This window comes from Colius striatus, chromosome 9, assembly GCF_028858725.1.
Source record: "Colius striatus isolate bColStr4 chromosome 9, bColStr4.1.hap1, whole genome shotgun sequence".
NCBI lineage: Eukaryota > Metazoa > Chordata > Aves > Coliiformes > Coliidae > Colius > Colius striatus.
Genome location: NC_084767.1, coordinates 34,068,075 through 34,089,201, shown reverse-complemented (window position 1 = coordinate 34,089,201; position 21,127 = coordinate 34,068,075). Strand labels below are relative to the sequence as shown.

At 48.4% G+C, this 21,127-nt stretch overlaps 3 protein-coding genes across 5 annotated transcripts; all 3 read left to right on the top strand.

Moving 5' to 3' along the window:
• The first annotated feature begins 33 nt into the window (after positions 1-33).
• On the top strand, positions 34-2,141 carry LOC133626057 (dual specificity protein kinase CLK1-like). The gene is made up of 8 exons (XM_062002401.1): positions 34-183; positions 309-475; positions 570-664; positions 749-878; positions 988-1,070; positions 1,411-1,490; positions 1,733-1,823; positions 1,919-2,141. The coding sequence occupies exons 2-8, from the start codon at positions 322-324 to the stop codon at positions 2,120-2,122; spliced, it is 837 nt and encodes a 278-aa protein (XP_061858385.1). The 5' UTR covers positions 34-183; positions 309-321; the 3' UTR covers positions 2,123-2,141.
• Positions 2,142-5,645: 3,504 nt separating this feature from the next.
• On the top strand, positions 5,646-10,764 carry LOC133626038 (dual specificity protein kinase CLK1-like). 2 transcript variants are annotated; one of them, XM_062002159.1, is made up of 13 exons: positions 5,646-5,960; positions 6,267-6,397; positions 6,606-6,777; positions 7,412-7,499; positions 7,908-7,974; positions 8,693-8,809; positions 8,934-9,100; positions 9,195-9,289; positions 9,374-9,503; positions 9,613-9,695; positions 10,035-10,114; positions 10,357-10,447; positions 10,542-10,764. In XM_062002159.1, exons 2-13 carry the CDS (start codon positions 6,267-6,269, stop codon positions 10,743-10,745), a joined length of 1,425 nt encoding a protein of 474 aa, XP_061858143.1. In that variant the 5' UTR covers positions 5,646-5,960; the 3' UTR covers positions 10,746-10,764. The 2 variants fall into 2 exon arrangements, with proteins under 2 accessions (XP_061858143.1, XP_061858144.1); XM_062002160.1 differs by lacking the exons at positions 5,646-5,960; positions 6,267-6,397; positions 7,412-7,499 and having other exon boundaries at positions 6,717-6,777.
• A 4,576-nt stretch (positions 10,765-15,340) lies between these two features.
• Positions 15,341-19,438, top strand: LOC133626045 (dual specificity protein kinase CLK1-like). 2 transcript variants are annotated; one of them, XM_062002190.1, is made up of 10 exons: positions 15,341-15,401; positions 16,532-16,598; positions 17,317-17,433; positions 17,558-17,724; positions 17,819-17,913; positions 17,998-18,127; positions 18,237-18,319; positions 18,659-18,738; positions 18,982-19,072; positions 19,167-19,438. In XM_062002190.1, the coding sequence occupies exons 4-10, from the start codon at positions 17,571-17,573 to the stop codon at positions 19,368-19,370; spliced, it is 837 nt and encodes a 278-aa protein (XP_061858174.1). In that variant the 5' UTR covers positions 15,341-15,401; positions 16,532-16,598; positions 17,317-17,433; positions 17,558-17,570; the 3' UTR covers positions 19,371-19,438. The 2 variants fall into 2 exon arrangements, with proteins under 2 accessions (XP_061858174.1, XP_061858173.1); XM_062002189.1 differs by lacking the exons at positions 15,341-15,401; positions 16,532-16,598 and having other exon boundaries at positions 16,705-17,433.
• The last annotated feature ends 1,689 nt before the right edge of the window (positions 19,439-21,127 follow it).

Sequence of the window (21,127 nt, the reverse complement as noted above, 5' to 3'; positions counted from 1 at the left end):
TATAATTACCGAATATTCTGCATTAAAGCTAATTGTTCTGATCACTGCTGAAACCTGTCTTTTCAGCCACAACAGGCACGTAGCTGTGAAAATAATAAAAAATGTCCCTACGTGCACGGAGGCAGCTCACTTAGAAGTACAGGTGCTGCAGCATTTAAAGGCAGTGGATCCCAACGGTAGATAGTAAGTGTACAAAGCCGTCTGTCCTTTTGTTTTGGCTTTCAAGTGTCTGCGATGTCACTTTCTGCAACGTAACAACGTGTGGATCTGAGTGTCACGCAACTTGCTGTATTTCCCTGCTTTTGCAGTCACTGCGTCCGGATGTTAGAATGGTTTACGTACCGTGACCACGTCAGCATTGTTTTTGAGCTGCTGGGGCTCAGCACCTATGACTTCCTTAAACAGAATGGCTTTCTGCCCTTTGAGCTGGACCACATTAGACAGATGGCATATCAGATCTGCGAATCTGTGAACTGTAAGTTTTTTGTGGGGTGGTTTGTTTTTTTTTTTTTGCTTTGTTTGTTACATTCTCTTGACAGAGTTGGCTAACTGTGTTTGTTACATGGCAGTTTTGCACCTGAAGAAGTTGACTCATACAGATCTGAAACCAGAAAACATTGTATTTGTGAACTCAGACTATGTTAAAAAGTATAGCCACAAATGGGTGAGTTGCCGTCGTCTTCCCCACCTCTCCCTTGGCCACTGTCAGGGTTTATTTGGTCACTTGCGTCTCCCTGTTTCAATTTAGAAATGCAATGAACGCACCATAAAAGATCCAGCCGTCAAAGTCGTGGACTTCGGCAACGCGGTATATGACGCTGAGTATCACAGCAGTCTGGTGTCCACGAGATATTACAGAGCTCCTGAAGTCATCCTAGGTCAGAAGACGCCTGTTTGTTAGGCTACAGCAGTGTTGCATATCTTGCTTGAGCTGTTGAACTGTTTGCAGGGTGCTATAAACGTGAACCTGCTGCATCTTTTTCACAGGACTGGGGTGGTCACAACCCTGTGACGTTTGGAGCATTGGATGTGTCCTCGTGGAATACTACACTGGATCCACACTGTTTGATGTAGGTAACAGCGAACCCCCACAGTGATGCTGCGTGTGTAATACTTCTTAGCTGGGTGGAGACATGCTAGGGGGAGGTGGGAACTAAGGGGAGTGGTCTGTGCAAGAAAATGAAGCTGCGTTTCTCTTTAATGCCAAATTGGAGAGAACCGCAGGGGCAAAACCCCTCCAGTACATGGCAACTTTCTTCAGGAAACAGATGAGTACAGCTTTTTTTTTTTTTTCTTGAATCTGAAGTGGATTCTTGGCTGCAGCGTACAGTCAACGCTGAAGTAAGGCTACTCCGTGGTTAACTTCCTCTCACAGAAAAAAAAAAAAAGTCTCTTTTGCTCTCCCTCTAGGCCAGGAGGGACGAAGAGCAGCTGGCAATGATGGAGCGAGTCCTGGGGCCCCTGCCAGATGACATGGCCAAGAGAAGCAGGTAACGATGTTTTTCTCTCCCTGGACTGGTATAGGTTTATGTATTTTCAGATCTGGTTTCGTAGGAAATTTTTTAGAAGTCTAATAAGCTCAGATTTATCCTTTTGCTGTATCGACCAAGCTGGTCAGGCAGGTGCAACAGGGCCAGTCAGTCCCCAAGCTGGGAACAAACATGCTGATAAAGTTCTAGTGCAGGGACAAGCCCAAATCTTTGGTTAACAAACCGTGGTCTGTTTGGTTAAGGAAACGCAGATACTTCTCTCATGACCGGCTGGATTGGGATCAACGGAGTCCAGCTGCTAGATACATGTTAAGCCAGTGTAAGCCACTGAAGGTAAGAGGACAGAGGGGAAAAGGGGTTTGGGGAGGGGAGCTTGAAGTGCAATTAATGAGATTCCAAAACCCCCGTTTTTTGTTTTCTTGATGAAGGAATTCATGACCTGCCAGGACGCTGACCACCAGAACCTCTTTGACCTCCTTGGCAAGATGCTGGAGTACGACCCAGCCAAGCGCATTACTCTTGAAGAAGCTCTGACACATCCTTTCTTCTTCCCCTTAGAAAGACGCACCGCCCCTCCACCTAAGAAGGCTGGCATTTTTTGCCTTCCACCAAAGAAACGTAGACAATATTAAGTTAGTTAACTAAGTTAATTCAGGCTGAGTTTTGACTGTTAAATAAACTCAGGTTGTTTGCACTTTAAACACGTGTGGGAAGCATTTTGTGAAACAGGCCTCCTAACAGCCAGGAATTCTTCTCTTAATTATGTTTTATTTAACCATCCTGAGAGGAGCAAAAAGACCTAGGACAGATTTGGGTTTTTTTCCCCCTTCAGTGTCCCTTTTGGGGAAGGGAACAGAGACAGCCCTTCACGTGAAGCGTACAGAAAGGTGCCCTTTATTTGTTGAGAAAAAGAAATTAAAAAGTCGGGCAGCCGAGCGTAGCAGGGAAGGGCCCCCAGCCTGACCCCACCTTGTTTATGCTTTGAATATTCTGCTGCCGCTATTTCAGTTAATGCTTACGCCAGTCTCCCCTCCCCGCTTTCACCCAACCTTTCTTCAGTGATGAGCTGTTGTGAGAATTTGTTACAAATTCAGAGTTTCGGGGCCCAGACAAGCTGTTTGCTTTAAAACGTGGCAAGTGCCAGCATAAAACAGAGCGTAGCCTGCCTTACCTCTGAGCCGTGGTGCCTGGCGGCCGCTGCCCCAAGCACGGCCTAGCACCTCGGGACAAGGGTGAAGACCCGCCCCGGTGTGTAGTGCGGCAGCCCGTAACTCCAGGAGAAGGCAGGGCCGTGGCTGCCAGAGCTCCTCCTACCTGCCTTTCCCCGCCCCCCTCGCGCTTTTCCGGCACTGCCGCCACAGCAGCTTCTCAGGACACGGAGTGCCCAGGAGCGCGGCAGTTGCCTTCCCCAGCCCGTGGAAGAGAGGACAGCTCTCTGCTGGAAGCATCGCAGAGAGGTGACAAAGTCCCCGAGGAGATGGACAAACCACATACGCGTGGGGTTTACGTGGAGCAGAGGGTAGGAACCACAGTGTCACACCAAGTCAGCACGCAAGCCCTGGCCTTTTCACTTTGGAGGCTTTTTACAGTTTACTTTGCAAGCGGAACTGCTGTAAGTCTCATTCACCGTATCATGAAACTAGGAAGCTGGAAGAGACCGGTGGGATATTTTTGCAAACAACAGGACTCGGTGAGCAGGGGATGGCCTTCTTGCCTGCGAGCAGTAGGTGTAACCGTCATACTGATCCAAGAAGCAAGAAAGCTGACCTTGGGAAGGGCTGTTTCAGTCTATGGGCCACATATGGTAACCACAGTCTTGGAGCAAAAGGGGGGACATGGATTATCCCCGAGCCGAATGATGAAATACCAGGTAATTCTCACTGCGCAGGATGATGTAGTGTTGAAAACGACTAACCTTCTAAATCCTGCAGTGTTTCCCAGTACCTCACAGGAAGAGCAACAACTGGAACACGACTGCGTTGCAACCATTGAACATACATATTCCAGCAGAGAGGACCTGAAGGATGATCCTCCTGAAAACCCTGAATGGAAACTGTTCACAGATGGCAGCAGCTTCGTCGTGAATGGAACTCGCCACGCAAGGATATGCGGTAACAACCGAAAGCGTAACCTAAACTGACTAAAGCAGGGAAGGGAAAATGATTTGTACACATCAAAAGTTCTCTACCTTGGACATACTGGGAAAAGCGGAATGTTCTACTCTTCCTTGTTGTAAACTTTCAACGTGCATTTTGGCATCAGTTTGCGTTCATAAAGTAGGAAAAAATCAACTCGTTCCACATCTCTGACTCTACAGTACGTATATTTTGAGTTCCGACTATGCGTGAGAGGCCTTGGACAGGAAGGATTACCCACAGTTCCTCCCATTATGAACTTCTTCCCTCTCTTTGGACTTGGTCGATAGCACACTCCGCTCTCGTATATATGCTTTGTAGTCCTTGGGAGGTCCAGGTCCAGCTGGCTCGCACTCTGCTTCAGACCAGTATTTCCCATTTTGAGATATTGCCTCTTAAAATAAAGAACTTAAGTGCAAGGGAAAGGCAAAGGCATGCCAGGTACAGGTTACCGAAGCAGAGTTAATCGGTACCCTCTCTCTGGGATAAAGTTTCTCTGTTCTGTATGGAGCGTTGCTTAACACTCTTAGGCCTTGCTCCAGACTTAGTACGTTTTGTCGTAACACTTCAGTCAGTCAGGTAAAGGGTTTAATTATTTCATCTCTGTTACCTTCCCGTCTCTTCCACGTAACCAGCGGCAATAGCAAGCAGACAGAGGCATACAACTGAGTGTTTGACTGCCACGCTGACACTGCTGCCGTGCAGAAGGACATACTGGAGACTTTCCTGCAGTGCAAAGGGGACAATAATTTCCAATGCTGACATGTGGCACTGGACTGGAAACTATTCCAGGACTGGTTTAATTTGTTTAGAGAGCTGGTGTGTACAAGGCTGTTGTGTTTCAGAACCGTTTTATCCTTAGCTGCTCTTTTTCCACGTAAGGCAGATTGCACGTGAGGTGACGGCTGATAGTTGGCCGAGGGGCTTGAGAGCTCCTCTGAGAGAGGTGATGCTGTGGCGAGAGGGTTGGTCTTGGTGACTTAAACTACCATGTTGGCAGCAGTAGTGAAGAGCAGCAGAAGCAAAGGTTAGTTATTGTGGAAAGCTGTGTTAGGTTTGTTTGTCTTTTTTCGTTCTGTGGGTATGGAAGACTGATCTGTACACTTACTGGAAGAGCTGCGTGTAGTTTGTTTTACAGGAGGTATTTCGTGATCTCAAAAGCATGATTCAAAACTAGTAAAAGGATACCGTGAGACACCGTGAAGCCCAACGCACAGAACGTTCAAGTACTTGGAAATGTTTTCAATGCCAGTGATCTACAAAGATACCTTTGCGAGTTATACGCGGTCCTTTAAGCTGCTGTTGCTTTAGAGCTGACTTGAGAGCCTCTTAATTTGTCGAGGGAGACAGACAAATAACAAAGCTGTTTCCTCAAGGGTGAAAAATGGCGATGTGGCACTGCAGAGTCACACACACACACAAGCACTGTCTTCTAGCAGTCATTCTTCAACGGACTTTTTAATTTGGGGTGGTTTTTTTCCTTTCCTTGCCTTCTAAAGTTGGTGGCAGGAAAACGGGTGAAGGTTTTGCACGGTTGTTTTACTTCAAGGCCACGAGGCGGGCAGCGAGAGTCGGGGAGCCGGTCCCGTCCCGCGATGGGGGTGCGGGTGGGGGGGGGCCCTCCTCCCGCGAAGCCGCGTGTGCGGGGTTTGTGACCCAGCAGCCCAAGGCCAGGCGCGTCCTAGCAACGCCACGCCGCTGGCCGCGGGCTGCAGGCTGGCGGCTGCTTCATTCCGTGTGTCGCCGTCAGACAGAGCGGAGGTGGGGGCGAGGGGAGGAGCGCGGGCGGCGGGGCAGAGCCGAGGGACGGCGTCGGGGGCCGGGCAGGCGGGCCGGGGCGGGGCGGAGGGAGGCAGGCGCGGAGAGAGGGAGGGAGGTTGGCTGCTGCCGCGGTGGGAGGGCGGCCGGGGGCGGGGGCGCCTAGGTGACCCCGCCTCGCTGCAAGACACGACGTTATCTGCCCGCTGCTTGTGCCGGGCGGGGAGAAAATGGCTTCGGTGTGTTTAGCGGGGAGGCCGTGGCCGTGGCCCGGAGAGGGGAGCCTGCCGCGGGAGGGGGCACGGCGTCTGCCCGCCCTGCGCCGCCGTCTCTCGCCGTGGAGCGTCACGGCTGCCCCCAGCCCCGGCGCGGCGGCCGGAGACGCGGCTTGGGAGCAAGAGTCCGGTTACGATTGGAAAGGGAAGCAACGGGCACGTGTAGCGACTGATAAAACTTGGCGCCGAAGTTTTGTCGTTTTCACTCTGCATTAGGCGTTAGCCGCGAGACATAACCGAAGCCTTGTTGCCATTTTGACTCGGCATCAGGAGTTCTCCGGGCGTCTGTGGGAAGAAACAAGGTAAAAGTTTCCGACAGGTTCCTGAAGTGTTCTGAAGGGACGCTGGGCGATAGTAGTATGCCGTACTTCCAAAGTCCACGGCAGCCTGCCTTCTCGGCACCTTCGGGTGCCCGAGCAGCTTTGCAGAAACAGCATCCGCTGGGTACGTTTAGTGTCCCAGCCATACTACTATCTTTTAAAAACTGCTTCTAAGAAGTAGGTTGCTGGTGCTTGAAGAAAAATGCAGCCTTCATCAGAGTGCTAATTTTGAAAATGAATTCTTCATCTGTGGGATGTAATTAAAAGAGCAAAGTATCTTTGTTACAGATGTTTCCTTCCAAGCAACCTAGTTCCAAGCAGGGTAAAAGAGAAAGTTGTGGTTCCAAAGGATCTGGTGCCTCTTCTAAGAGAAAGAGGACATCATTAACTCCTGCACAAAAAAGGAAGAAGCACTGCAGGTAACGGCTTTTTAATTTCTGGCATCAGCAGTATCAGCAAGCTGATGTTTTAAGGTTCTATTATTCTCATCTGCTCATCTGATAACGTATTAGTTTTTGGGTTGGAGATCTTTCAAGGAAGATGTCTTACAGCTTTAAACCACTAAAAAGATCTGTCTTGATAGGGCTATTAGAATGATTCTTATTACGTTGCTTTGATCCTCTGCAGAAGCCCTTCAGAAACCCAGTCTGCAAGCGAAGGAGACCAGTTGCACAGTGCTACAGAACGGAAAGAGTGTGGTGGGCATGGCAGTGCCAAAGCATCGGGAAGTGATGGGAAGGCTACTCGCAAAAGGAGAGCCGACACTCCTTACTGTACCCATCTTCCACATCCACAGGAGGTGTGACAAATTGTTAGGATATCCTTTTCTTTCAAAGAGATGGATTCTCGGCTGGGCAGCAGTAGTACTGGAGTGGGGGGACTTGGGGAATTCCGTTGATAACTGTTTATCCCTTTAGCTAATGTTTGGAGATTGTTTTTTGCTGCGCTTTTATTGCCTCCATCGAAAACGTGTAGTTTGTAGGTACGTGTGTAATACCACAGAACACAGTCTTGATTTGTTCATTAGATGTGTTTGAACAGATTGATGAGTAGTAACCATCAACTGGAATACGTGAAATGCAACGTTGCTTTCATGCCTTCAGAATTTTTATTATGATAAGATCGATCTCAGCCCAACTCAAAAATCCAAGCACAAACTTCTAAGCGTGCTTTTTGACTAAGCATCACAGAAAGAGCAAGAAGATTATGTCAGATTTTTACTTTTTAGAAAATTTATTTAGGAAGGTGTTTTAAGTCATTGAGAAATCTGTAGAACTACGTGCCCTGTGAATTTCCGGGGACGGCATTTGAAATTGCTGCTGCCGACTGTTTGTGTCCCGGCGTGTATCTGACTACCCGACTATCTCCCTGCTGCATGAATTTTGTAGCGTGACCTGAATTCACTCGGGTTTATTGATTGTCTGTGGTTCCAGAAGAGTCTTCGAGAGAGAGGATCCGAGAACGTAGAGGATGAGGAGGGTCACCTGATCTGTCAGAGTGGAGACAGACTAAGTGCAAGATGTATAGAACACTTTTTAAAATTTATTAACTTTTCAGATAGAATAAGTCCTTTTAGCGTAAGCTGTGAGGGGTGCTTTGGAAGCCTTTCCTTTCTGTCTTAACATTTTTGTTTGGAGGTGGGGATTGTTACTCTTTTTCTGTAGACCTGAATAGTTTTGTTTTTTTTTTTTCCTTTCTGCCATTTTTCACCCCCAAAAATAGTAAGTTAATGAAGGAGATCCCCGGCAATGCACCTGCATGAGAGTTGTCCAATAACATCTCTCAAAACAGATTTACAATTTAAAGCAGCACAGCCTAGGGTAGCTTCAGTGATAGCACTTAGGCTTTTGGGTTTATTTTTGTTTGCTTGGTTTTATAATAGCTGAGTAAGTTCACAGCTTCCGTGCCTGAGAGTTCTTTTCTCTACAGATGAGGTGGTGGCGACTTTGGGTACGGGTGCCTTTGGAAAAGTAGTGGAATGCATCGATCATGAAGAGTAAGTCTTTCACTGAAGGCATGTAATTTCTCTTCCCGTTGCCATCACGGTGTGGTTTGTGAAGCGCCTCCCCGTTGTGTCAGGTTTTACCGTTATGTCCTCGTCTGCTGCTCTGCGTAAGGCCGCGAGCCGTTCCCAGACGCCGATGTCTGTTGCCATGTCGTGCTAAAACCAGCTCCCAGACGCAAGGGTTGGGCAGGACTGGTGGATGGGGCGACGGGGCGTCTTCTGCCGGCACGCCTCAGCCTGGGAGAGGTCATGGTCTGGGGGCCTGGACACAGAAGGGTGAAGCATCCCCCAGCCTGGGCAGTGCTGGGGCCGGCACCATCCCCTGGGCTGTATGAGGAGCAAGGTCCCTGACATCGTGTGATGATGTAATTGTCATTTTGTGTTTCACGGCGTTTTTGCTGTGCGCAAACTGGCACAAAACTAGAGTGTTTACAGTCGTAAATACAAAGGAAGAGGTGAGTGGGGCCTTTAGCCTTTAATACTGATGTAGAAGGCATTGACTGTGTTTTTTAAAATGTAAAGGTTATATTTCAGTTGTGGTTGTGCATAGATGAAGCTTGGTTACGTGAAGTCAGTGTGTACTTAAAAAAACTCCCCACCTCTTCACCATAAGGTTGCCATTGTTACAAACTATGTATGTGGTGATAATTACCGAATATTCTGCATTAAAGCTAATTGTTCTGATCACTGCTGAAACCTGTCTTTTCAGCCACAACAGGCACGTAGCTGTGAAAATAATAAAAAATGTCCCTACGTGCACGGAGGCAGCTCACTTAGAAGTACAGGTGCTGCAGCATTTAAAGGCAGTGGATCCCAACGGTAGATAGTAAGTGTACAAAGCCGTCTGTCCTTTTGTTTTGGCTTTCAAGTGTCTGCGATGTCACTTTCTGCAACGTACAACGTGTGGATCTGAGTGTCACGCAACTTGCTGTATTTCCCTGCTTTTGCAGTCACTGCGTCCGGATGTTAGAATGGTTTACGTACCGTGACCACGTCTGCATTGTTTTTGAGCTGCTGGGGCTCAGCACCTATGACTTCCTTAAACAGAATGGCTTTCTGCCCTTTGAGCTGGACCACATTAGACAGATGGCATATCAGATCTGCGAATCTGTGAACTGTAAGTTTTTTGTGGGGTGGTTTGTTTTTTTTTTTTTGCTTTGTTTGTTACATTCTCTTGACAGAGTTGGCTAACTGTGTTTGTTACATGGCAGTTTTGCACCTGAAGAAGTTGACTCATACAGATCTGAAACCAGAAAACATTGTATTTGTGAACTCAGACTATGTTAAAAAGTATAGCCACAAATGGGTGAGTTGCCGTCGTCTTCCCCACCTCTCCCTTGGCCACTGTCAGGGTTTATTTGGTCACTTGCGTCTCCCTGTTTCAATTTAGAAATGCAATGAACGCACCATAAAAGATCCAGCCGTCAAAGTCGTGGACTTCGGCAACGCGGTATATGACGCTGAGTATCACAGCAGTCTGGTGTCCACGAGATATTACAGAGCTCCTGAAGTCATCCTAGGTCAGAAGACGCCTGTTTGTTAGGCTACAGCAGTGTTGCATATCTTGCTTGAGCTGTTGAACTGTTTGCAGGGTGCTATAAACGTGAACCTGCTGCATCTTTTTCACAGGACTGGGGTGGTCACAACCCTGTGACGTTTGGAGCATTGGATGTGTCCTCGTGGAATACTACACTGGATCCACACTGTTTGATGTAGGTAACAGCGAACCCCCACAGTGATGCTGCGTGTGTAATACTTCTTAGCTGGGTGGAGACATGCTAGGGGGAGGTGGGAACTAAGGGGAGTGGTCTGTGCAAGAAATGAAGCTGCGTTTCTCTTTAATGCCAAATTGGAGAGAACCGCAGGGGCAAAACCCCTCCAGTACATGGCAACTTTCTTCAGGAAACAGATGAGTACAGCTTTTTTTTTTTTTTCTTGAATCTGAAGTGGATTCTTGGCTGCAGCGTACAGTCAACGCTGAAGTAAGGCTACTCCGTGGTTAACTTCCTCTCACAGAAAAAAAAAAAAAGTCTCTTTTGCTCTCCCTCTAGGCCAGGAGGGACGAAGAGCAGCTGGCAATGATGGAGCGAGTCCTGGGGCCCCTGCCAGATGACATGGCCAAGAGAAGCAGGTAACGATGTTTTTCTCTCCCTGGACTGGTATAGTTTTATGTATTTTCAGATCTGGTTTCGTAGGAAATTTTTTAGAAGTCTAATAAGCTCAGATTTATCCTTTTGCTGTATCGACCAAGCTGGTCAGGCAGGTGCAACAGGGCCAGTCAGTCCCCAAGCTGGGAACAAACATGCTGATAAAGTTCTAGTGCAGGGACAAGCCCAAATCTTTGGTTAACAAACCGTGGTCTGTTTGGTTAAGGAAACGCAGATACTTCTCTCATGACCGGCTGGATTGGGATCAACGGAGTCCAGCTGCTAGATACATGTTAAGCCAGTGTAAGCCACTGAAGGTAAGAGGACAGAGGGGAAAGGGGTTTGGGGAGGGGAGCTTGAAGTGCAATTAATGAGATTCCAAAACCCCCGTTTTTTGTTTTCTTGATGAAGGAATTCATGACCTGCCAGGACGCTGACCACCAGAACCTCTTTGACCTCCTTGGCAAGATGCTGGAGTACGACCCAGCCAAGCGCATTACTCTTGAAGAAGCTCTGACACATCCTTTCTTCTTCCCCTTAGAAAGACGCACCGCCCCTCCACCTAAGAAGGCTGGCATTTTTTGCCTTCCACCAAAGAAACGTAGACAATATTAAGTTAGTTAACTAAGTTAATTCAGGCTGAGTTTTGACTGTTAAATAAACTCAGGTTGTTTGCACTTTAAACACGTGTGGGAAGCATTTTGTGAAACAGGCCTCCTAACAGCCAGGAATTCTTCTCTTAATTATGTTTTATTTAACCATCCTGAGAGGAGCAAAAAGACCTAGGACAGATTTGGGTTTTTTTCCCCCTTCAGTGTCCCTTTTGGGGAAGGGAACAGAGACAGCCCTTCACGTGAAGCGTACAGAAAGGTGCCCTTTATTTGTTGAGAAAAAGAAATTAAAAAGTCGGGCAGCCGAGCGTAGCAGGGAAGGGCCCCCAGCCTGACCCCACCTTGTTTATGCTTTGAATATTCTGCTGCCGCTATTTCAGTTAATGCTTACGCCAGTCTCCCCTCCCCGCTTTCACCCAACCTTTCTTCAGTGATGAGCTGTTGTGAGAATTTGTTACAAATTCAGAGTTTCGGGGCCCAGACAAGCTGTTTGCTTTAAAACGTGGCAAGTGCCAGCATAAAACAGAGCGTAGCCTGCCTTACCTCTGAGCCGTGGTGCCTGGCGGCCGCTGCCCCAAGCACGGCCTAGCACCTCGGGACAAGGGTGAAGACCCGCCCCGGTGTGTAGTGCGGCAGCCCGTAACTCCAGGAGAAGGCAGGGCCGTGGCTGCCAGAGCTCCTCCTACCTGCCTTTCCCCGCCCCCCTCGCGCTTTTCCGGCACTGCCGCCACAGCAGCTTCTCAGGACACGGAGTGCCCAGGAGCGCGGCAGTTGCCTTCCCCAGCCCGTGGAAGAGAGGACAGCTCTCTGCTGGAAGCATCGCAGAGAGGTGACAAAGTCCCCGAGGAGATGGACAAACCACATACGCGTGGGGTTTACGTGGAGCAGAGGGTAGGAACCACAGTGTCACACCAAGTCAGCACGCAAGCCCTGGCCTTTTCACTTTGGAGGCTTTTTACAGTTTACTTTGCAAGCGGAACTGCTGTAAGTCTCATTCACCGTATCATGAAACTAGGAAGCTGGAAGAGACCGGTGGGATATTTTTGCAAACAACAGGACTCGGTGAGCAGGGGATGGCCTTCTTGCCTGCGAGCAGTAGGTGTAACCGTCATACTGATCCAAGAAGCAAGAAAGCTGACCTTGGGAAGGGCTGTTTCAGTCTATGGGCCACATATGGTAACCACAGTCTTGGAGCAAAAGGGGGGACATGGATTATCCCCGAGCCGAATGATGAAATACCAGGTAATTCTCACTGCGCAGGATGATGTAGTGTTGAAAACGACTAACCTTCTAAATCCTGCAGTGTTTCCCAGTACCTCACAGGAAGAGCAACAACTGGAACACGACTGCGTTGCAACCATTGAACATACATATTCCAGCAGAGAGGACCTGAAGGATGATCCTCCTGAAAACCCTGAATGGAAACTGTTCACAGATGGCAGCAGCTTCGTCGTGAATGGAACTCGCCACGCAAGGATATGCGGTAACAACCGAAAGCGTAACCTAAACTGACTAAAGCAGGGAAGGGAAAATGATTTGTACACATCAAAAGTTCTCTACCTTGGACATACTGGGAAAAGCGGAATGTTCTACTCTTCCTTGTTGTAAACTTTCAACGTGCATTTTGGCATCAGTTTGCGTTCATAAAGTAGGAAAAAATCAACTCGTTCCACATCTCTGACTCTACAGTACGTATATTTTGAGTTCCGACTATGCGTGAGAGGCCTTGGACAGGAAGGATTACCCACAGTTCCTCCCATTATGAACTTCTTCCCTCTCTTTGGACTTGGTCGATAGCACACTCCGCTCTCGTATATATGCTTTGTAGTCCTTGGGAGGTCCAGGTCCAGCTGGCTCGCACTCTGCTTCAGACCAGTATTTCCCATTTTGAGATATTGCCTCTTAAAATAAAGAACTTAAGTGCAAGGGAAAGGCAAAGGCATGCCAGGTACAGGTTACCGAAGCAGAGTTAATCGGTACCCTCTCTCTGGGATAAAGTTTCTCTGTTCTGTATGGAGCGTTGCTTAACACTCTTAGGCCTTGCTCCAGACTTAGTACGTTTTGTCGTAACACTTCAGTCAGTCAGGTAAAGGGTTTAATTATTTCATCTCTGTTACCTTCCCGTCTCTTCCACGTAACCAGCGGCAATAGCAAGCAGACAGAGGCATACAACTGAGTGTTTGACTGCCACGCTGACACTGCTGCCGTGCAGAAGGACATACTGGAGACTTTCCTGCAGTGCAAAGGGGACAATAATTTCCAATGCTGACATGTGGCACTGGACTGGAAACTATTCCAGGACTGGTTTAATTTGTTTAGAGAGCTGGTGTGTACAAGGCTGTTGTGTTTCAGAACCGTTTTATCCTTAGCTGCTCTTTTTCCACGTAAGGCAGATTGCACGTGAGGTGACGGCTGATAGTTGGCCGAGGGGCTTGAGAGCTCCTCTGAGAGAGGTGATGCTGTGGCGAGAGGGTTGGTCTTGGTGACTTAAACTACCATGTTGGCAGCAGTAGTGAAGAGCAGCAGAAGCAAAGGTTAGTTATTGTGGAAAGCTGTGTTAGGTTTGTTTGTCTTTTTTCGTTCTGTGGGTATGGAAGACTGATCTGTACACTTACTGGAAGAGCTGCGTGTAGTTTGTTTTACAGGAGGTATTTCGTGATCTCAAAAGCATGATTCAAAACTAGTAAAAGGATACCGTGAGACACCGTGAAGCCCAACGCACAGAACGTTCAAGTACTTGGAAATGTTTTCAATGCCAGTGATCTACAAAGATACCTTTGCGAGTTATACGCGGTCCTTTAAGCTGCTGTTGCTTTAGAGCTGACTTGAGAGCCTCTTAATTTGTCGAGGGAGACAGACAAATAACAAAGCTGTTTCCTCAAGGGTGAAAAATGGCGATGTGGCACTGCAGAGTCACACACACACACAAGCACTGTCTTCTAGCAGTCATTCTTCAACGGACTTTTTAATTTGGGGTGGTTTTTTTCCTTTCCTTGCCTTCTAAAGTTGGTGGCAGGAAAACGGGTGAAGGTTTTGCACGGTTGTTTTACTTCAAGGCCACGAGGCGGGCAGCGAGAGTCGGGGAGCCGGTCCCGTCCCGCGATGGGGGTGCGGGTGGGGGGGGGGCCCTCCTCCCGCGAAGCCGCGTGTGCGGGGTTTGTGACCCAGCAGCCCAAGGCCAGGCGCGTCCTAGCAACGCCACGCCGCTGGCCGCGGGCTGCAGGCTGGCGGCTGCTTCATTCCGTGTGTCGCCGTCAGACAGAGCGGAGGTGGGGGCGAGGGGAGGAGCGCGGGCGGCGGGGCAGAGCCGAGGGACGGCGTCGGGGGCCGGGCAGGCGGGCCGGGGCGGGGCGGAGGGAGGCAGGCGCGGAGAGAGGGAGGGAGGTTGGCTGCTGCCGCGGTGGGAGGGCGGCCGGGGGCGGGGGCGCCTAGGTGACCCCGCCTCGCTGCAAGACACGACGTTATCTGCCCGCTGCTTGTGCCGGGCGGGGAGAAAATGGCTTCGGTGTGTTTAGCGGGGAGGCCGTGGCCGTGGCCCGGAGAGGGGAGCCTGCCGCGGGAGGGGGCACGGCGTCTGCCCGCCCTGCGCCGCCGTCTCTCGCCGTGGAGCGTCACGGCTGCCCCCAGCCCCGGCGCGGCGGCCGGAGACGCGGCTTGGGAGCAAGAGTCCGGTTACGATTGGAAAGGGAAGCAACGGGCACGTGTAGCGACTGATAAAACTTGGCGCCGAAGTTTTGTCGTTTTCACTCTGCATTAGGCGTTAGCCGCGAGACATAACCGAAGCCTTGTTGCCATTTTGACTCGGCATCAGGAGTTCTCCGGGCGTCTGTGGGAAGAAACAAGGTAAAAGTTTCCGACAGGTTCCTGAAGTGTTCTGAAGGGACGCTGGGCGATAGTAGTATGCCGTACTTCCAAAGTCCACGGCAGCCTGCCTTCTCGGCACCTTCGGGTGCCCGAGCAGCTTTGCAGAAACAGCATCCGCTGGGTACGTTTAGTGTCCCAGCCATACTACTATCTTTTAAAAACTGCTTCTAAGAAGTAGGTTGCTGGTGCTTGAAGAAAAATGCAGCCTTCATCAGAGTGCTAATTTTGAAAATGAATTCTTCATCTGTGGGATGTAATTAAAAGAGCAAAGTATCTTTGTTACAGATGTTTCCTTCCAAGCAACCTAGTTCCAAGCAGGGTAAAAGAGAAAGTTGTGGTTCCAAAGGATCTGGTGCCTCTTCTAAGAGAAAGAGGACATCATTAACTCCTGCACAAAAAAGGAAGAAGCACTGCAGGTAACGGCTTTTTAATTTCTGGCATCAGCAGTATCAGCAAGCTGATGTTTTAAGGTTCTATTATTCTCATCTGCTCATCTGATAACGTATTAGTTTTTGGGTTGGAGATCTTTCAAGGAAGATGTCTTACAGCTTTAAACCACTAAAAAGATCTGTCTTGATAGGGCTATTAGAATGATTCTTATTACGTTGCTTTGATCCTCTGCAGAAGCCCTTCAGAAACCCAGTCTGCAAGCGAAGGAGACCAGTTGCACAGTGCTACAGAACGGAAAGAGTGTGGTGGGCATGGCAGTGCCAAAGCATCGGGAAGTGATGGGAAGGCTACTCGCAAAAGGAGAGCCGACACTCCTTACTGTACCCATCTTCCACATCCACAGGAGGTGTGACAAATTGTTAGGATATCCTTTTCTTTCAAAGAGATGGATTCTCGGCTGGGCAGCAGTAGTACTGGAGTGGGGGGACTTGGGGAATTCCGTTGATAACTGTTTATCCCTTTAGCTAATGTTTGGAGATTGTTTTTTGCTGCGCTTTTATTGCCTCCATCGAAAACGTGTAGTTTGTAGGTACGTGTGTAATACCACAGAACACAGTCTTGATTTGTTCATTAGATGTGTTTGAACAGATTGATGAGTAGTAACCATCAACTGGAATACGTGAAATGCAACGTTGCTTTCATGCCTTCAGAATTTTTATTATGATAAGATCGATCTCAGCCCAACTCAAAAATCCAAGCACAAACTTCTAAGCGTGCTTTTTGACTAAGCATCACAGAAAGAGCAAGAAGATTATGTCAGATTTTTACTTTTTAGAAAATTTATTTAGGAAGGTGTTTTAAGTCATTGAGAAATCTGTAGAACTACGTGCCCTGTGAATTTCCGGGGACGGCATTTGAAATTGCTGCTGCCGACTGTTTGTGTCCCGGCGTGTATCTGACTACCCGACTATCTCCCTGCTGCATGAATTTTGTAGCGTGACCTGAATTCACTCGGGTTTATTGATTGTCTGTGGTTCCAGAAGAGTCTTCGAGAGAGAGGATCCGAGAACGTAGAGGATGAGGAGGGTCACCTGATCTGTCAGAGTGGAGACAGACTAAGTGCAAGATATATAGAACACTTTTTAAAATTTATTAACTTTTCAGATAGAATAAGTCCTTTTAGCGTAAGCTGTGAGGGGTGCTTTGGAAGCCTTTCCTTTCTGTCTTAACATTTTTGTTTGGAGGTGGGGATTGTTACTCTTTTTCTGTAGACCTGAATAGTTTTGTTTTTTTTTTTTCCTTTCTGCCATTTTTCACCCCCAAAAATAGTAAGTTAATGAAGGAGATCCCCGGCAATGCACCTGCATGAGAGTTGTCCAATAACATCTCTCAAAACAGATTTACAATTTAAAGCAGCACAGCCTAGGGTAGCTTCAGTGATAGCACTTAGGCTTTTGGGTTTATTTTTGTTTGCTTGGTTTTATAATAGCTGAGTAAGTTCACAGCTTCCGTGCCTGAGAGTTCTTTTCTCTACAGATGAGGTGGTGGCGACTTTGGGTACGGGTGCCTTTGGAAAAGTAGTGGAATGCATCGATCATGAAGAGTAAGTCTTTCACTGAAGGCATGTAATTTCTCTTCCCGTTGCCATCACGGTGTGGTTTGTGAAGCGCCTCCCCGTTGTGTCAGGTTTTACCGTTACGTCCTCGTCTGCTGCTCTGCGTAAGGCCGCGAGCCGTTCCCAGACGCCGATGTCTGTTGCCATGTCGTGCTAAAACCAGCTCCCAGACGCAAGGGTTGGGCAGGACTGGTGGATGGGGCGACGGGGCGTCTTCTGCCGGCACGCCTCAGCCTGGGAGAGGTCATGGTCTGGGGGCCTGGACACAGAAGGGTGAAGCATCCCCCAGCCTGGGCAGTGCTGGGGCCGGCACCATCCCCTGGGCTGTATGAGGAGCAAGGTCCCTGACATCGTGTGATGATGTAATTGTCATTTTGTGTTTCACGGCGTTTTTGCTGTGCGCAAACTGGCACAAAACTAGAGTGTTTACAGTCGTAAATACAAAGGAAGAGGTGAGTGGGGCCTTTAGCCTTTAATACTGATGTAGAAGGCATTGACTGTGTTTTTTAAAATGTAAAGGTTATATTTCAGTTGTGGTTGTGCATAGATGAAGCTTGGTTACGTGAAGTCAGTGTGTACTTAAAAAAACTCCCCACCTCTTCACCATAAGGTTGCCATTGTTACAAACTATGTATGTGGTGATAATTACCGAATATTCTGCATTAAAGCTAATTGTTCTGATCACTGCTGAAACCTGTCTTTTCAGCCACAACAGGCACGTAGCTGTGAAAATAATAAAAAATGTCCCTACGTGCACGGAGGCAGCTCACTTAGAAGTACAGGTGCTGCAGCATTTAAAGGCAGTGGATCCCAACGGTAGATAGTAAGTGTACAAAGCCGTCTGTCCTTTTGTTTTGGCTTTCAAGTGTCTGCGATGTCACTTTCTGCAACGTACAACGTGTGGATCTGAGTGTCACGCAACTTGCTGTATTTCCCTGCTTTTGCAGTCACTGCGTCCGGATGTTAGAATGGTTTACGTACCGTGACCACGTCTGCATTGTTTTTGAGCTGCTGGGGCTCAGCACCTATGACTTCCTTAAACAGAATGGCTTTCTGCCCTTTGAGCTGGACCACATTAGACAGATGGCATATCAGATCTGCGAATCTGTGAACTGTAAGTTTTTTGTGGGGTGGTTTGTTTTTTTTTTTTTGCTTTGTTTGTTACATTCTCTTGACAGAGTTGGCTAACTGTGTTTGTTACATGGCAGTTTTGCACCTGAAGAAGTTGACTCATACAGATCTGAAACCAGAAAACATTGTATTTGTGAACTCAGACTATGTTAAAAAGTATAGCCACAAATGGGTGAGTTGCCGTCGTCTTCCCCACCTCTCCCTTGGCCACTGTCAGGGTTTATTTGGTCACTTGCGTCTCCCTGTTTCAATTTAGAAATGCAATGAACGCACCATAAAAGATCCAGCCGTCAAAGTCGTGGACTTCGGCAACGCGGTATATGACGCTGAGTATCACAGCAGTCTGGTGTCCACGAGATATTACAGAGCTCCTGAAGTCATCCTAGGTCAGAAGACGCCTGTTTGTTAGGCTACAGCAGTGTTGCATATCTTGCTTGAGCTGTTGAACTGTTTGCAGGGTGCTATAAACGTGAACCTGCTGCATCTTTTTCACAGGACTGGGGTGGTCACAACCCTGTGACGTTTGGAGCATTGGATGTGTCCTCGTGGAATACTACACTGGATCCACACTGTTTGATGTAGGTAACAGCGAACCCCCACAGTGATGCTGCGTGTGTAATACTTCTTAGCTGGGTGGAGACATGCTAGGGGGAGGTGGGAACTAAGGGGAGTGGTCTGTGCAAGAAATGAAGCTGCGTTTCTCTTTAATGCCAAATTGGAGAGAACCGCAGGGGCAAAACCCCTCCAGTACATGGCAACTTTCTTCAGGAAACAGATGAGTACAGCTTTTTTTTTTTTTTCTTGAATCTGAAGTGGATTCTTGGCTGCAGCGTACAGTCAACGCTGAAGTAAGGCTACTCCGTGGTTAACTTCCTCTCACAGAAAAAAAAAAAAAGTCTCTTTTGCTCTCCCTCTAGGCCAGGAGGGACGAAGAGCAGCTGGCAATGATGGAGCGAGTCCTGGGGCCCCTGCCAGATGACATGGCCAAGAGAAGCAGGTAACGATGTTTTTCTCTCCCTGGACTGGTATAGTTTTATGTATTTTCAGATCTGGTTTCGTAGGAAATTTTTTAGAAGTCTAATAAGCTCAGATTTATCCTTTTGCTGTATCGACCAAGCTGGTCAGGCAGGTGCAACAGGGCCAGTCAGTCCCCAAGCTGGGAACAAACATGCTGATAAAAGTTCTAGTGCAGGGACAAGCCCAAATCTTTGGTTAACAAACCGTGGTCTGTTTGGTTAAGGAAACGCAGATACTTCTCTCATGACCGGCTGGATTGGGATCAACGGAGTCCAGCTGCTAGATACATGTTAAGCCAGTGTAAGCCACTGAAGGTAAGAGGACAGAGGGGAAAGGGGTTTGGGGAGGGGAGCTTGAAGTGCAATTAATGAGATTCCAAAACCCCCGTTTTTTGTTTTCTTGATGAAGGAATTCATGACCTGCCAGGACGCTGACCACCAGAACCTCTTTGACCTCCTTGGCAAGATGCTGGAGTACGACCCAGCCAAGCGCATTACTCTTGAAGAAGCTCTGACACATCCTTTCTTCTTCCCCTTAGAAAGACGCACCGCCCCTCCACCTAAGAAGGCTGGCATTTTTTGCCTTCCACCAAAGAAACGTAGACAATATTAAGTTAGTTAACTAAGTTAATTCAGCTGAGTTTTGACTGTTAAATAAACTCAGGTTGTTTGCACTTTAAACACGTGTGGGAAGCATTTTGTGAAACAGGCCTCCTAACAGCCAGGAATTCTTCTCTTAATTATGTTTTATTTAACCATCCTGAGAGGAGCAAAAAGACCTAGGACAGATTTGGGTTTTTTTCCCCCTTCAGTGTCCCTTTTGGGGAAGGGAACAGAGACAGCCCTTCACGTGAAGCGTACAGAAAGGTGCCCTTTATTTGTTGAGAAAAAGAAATTAAAAAGTCGGGCAGCCGAGCGTAGCAGGGAAGGGCCCCCAGCCTGACCCCACCTTGTTTATGCTTTGAATATTCTGCTGCCGCTATTTCAGTTAATGCTTACGCCAGTCTCCCCTCCCCGCTTTCACCCAACCTTTCTTCAGTGATGAGCTGTTGTGAGAATTTGTTACAAATTCAGAGTTTCGGGGCCCAGACAAGCTGTTTGCTTTAAAACGTGGCAAGTGCCAGCATAAAACAGAGCGTAGCCTGCCTTACCTCTGAGCCGTGGTGCCTGGCGGCCGCTGCCCCAGGCACGGCCTAGCACCTCGGGAGAAGGGTGAAGACCCGCCCCGGTGTGTAGTGCGGCAGCCCGTAACTCCAGGAGAAGGCAGGGCCGTGGCTGCCAGAGCTCCTCCTACCTGCCTTTCCCCGCCCCCCTCGCGCTTTTCCGGCACTGCCGCCACAGCAGCTTCTCAGGACACGGAGTGCCCAGGAGCGCGGCAGTTGCCTTCCCCAGCCCGTGGAAGAGAGGACAGCTCTCTGCTGGAAGCATCGCAGAGAGGTGACAAAGTCCCCGAGGAGATGGACAAACCACATACGCGTGGGGTTTACGTGGAGCAGAGGGTAGGAACCACAGTGTCACACCAAGTCAGCACGCAAGCCCTGGCCTTTTCACTTTGGAGGCTTTTTACAGTTTACTTTGCAAGCGGAACTGCTGTAAGTCTCATTCACCGTATCATGAAACTAGGAAGCTGGAAGAGACCGGTGGGATATTTTTGCAAACAACAGGACTTGGTGAGCAGGGGATGGCCTTCTTGCCTGCGAGCAGTAGGTGTAACCGTCATACTGATCCAAGAAGCAAGAAAGCTGACCTTGGGAAGGGCTGTTTCAGTCTATGGGCCACATATGGTAACCACAGTCTTGGAGCAAAAGGGGGGACATGGATTATCCCCGAGCCGAATGATGAAATACCAGGTAATTCTCACTGCGCAGGATGATGTAGTGTTGAAAACGACTAACCTTCTAAATCCTGCAGTGTTTCCCAGTACCTCACAGGAAGAGCAACAACTGGAACACGACTGCGTTGCAACCATTGAACATACATATTCCAGCAGAGAGGACCTGAAGGATGATCCTCCTGAAAACCCTGAATGGAAACTGTTCACAGATGGCAGCAGCTTCGTCGTGAATGGAACTCGCCACGCAAGGATATGCGATAACAACCGAAAGCGTAACCTAAACTGACTAAAGCAGGGAAGGGAAAATGATTTGTACACATCAAAAGTTCTCTACCTTGGACATACTGGGAAAAGCGGAATGTTCTACTCTTCCTTGTTGTAAACTTTCAACGTGCATTTTGGCATCAGTTTGCGTTCATAAAGTAGGAAAAAATCAACTCGTTCCACATCTCTGACTCTACAGTACGTATATTTTGAGTTCCGACTATGCGTGAGAGGCCTTGGACAGGAAGGATTACCCACAGTTCCTCCCATTA

Coding starts and splice junctions, on each gene's coding strand:
- LOC133626038 (XM_062002159.1), top strand. CDS start 6,267: ATGTTTCCTTCCAAGCAACCTAGTTCCAAGCAGGGTAAAAGAGAAAGT. Junction 7,975..8,692: donor GAATGCATCGATCATGAAGA/GTAAGTCTTTCA, acceptor CTGTCTTTTCAG/CCACAACAGGCACGTAGCTG. Junction 10,448..10,541: donor GCCAGTGTAAGCCACTGAAG/GTAAGAGGACAG, acceptor TTCTTGATGAAG/GAATTCATGACCTGCCAGGA.
- LOC133626045 (XM_062002189.1), top strand. CDS start 17,240: ATGTATGTGGTGATAATTACCGAATATTCTGCATTAAAGCTAATTGTT. Junction 18,128..18,236: donor AGCTCCTGAAGTCATCCTAG/GTCAGAAGACGC, acceptor TCTTTTTCACAG/GACTGGGGTGGTCACAACCC. Junction 19,073..19,166: donor GCCAGTGTAAGCCACTGAAG/GTAAGAGGACAG, acceptor TTCTTGATGAAG/GAATTCATGACCTGCCAGGA.
- LOC133626057 (XM_062002401.1), top strand. CDS start 322: ATGTTAGAATGGTTTACGTACCGTGACCACGTCAGCATTGTTTTTGAG. Junction 1,071..1,410: donor CTGGATCCACACTGTTTGAT/GTAGGTAACAGC, acceptor CTCTCCCTCTAG/GCCAGGAGGGACGAAGAGCA. Junction 1,824..1,918: donor GCCAGTGTAAGCCACTGAAG/GTAAGAGGACAG, acceptor TTCTTGATGAAG/GAATTCATGACCTGCCAGGA.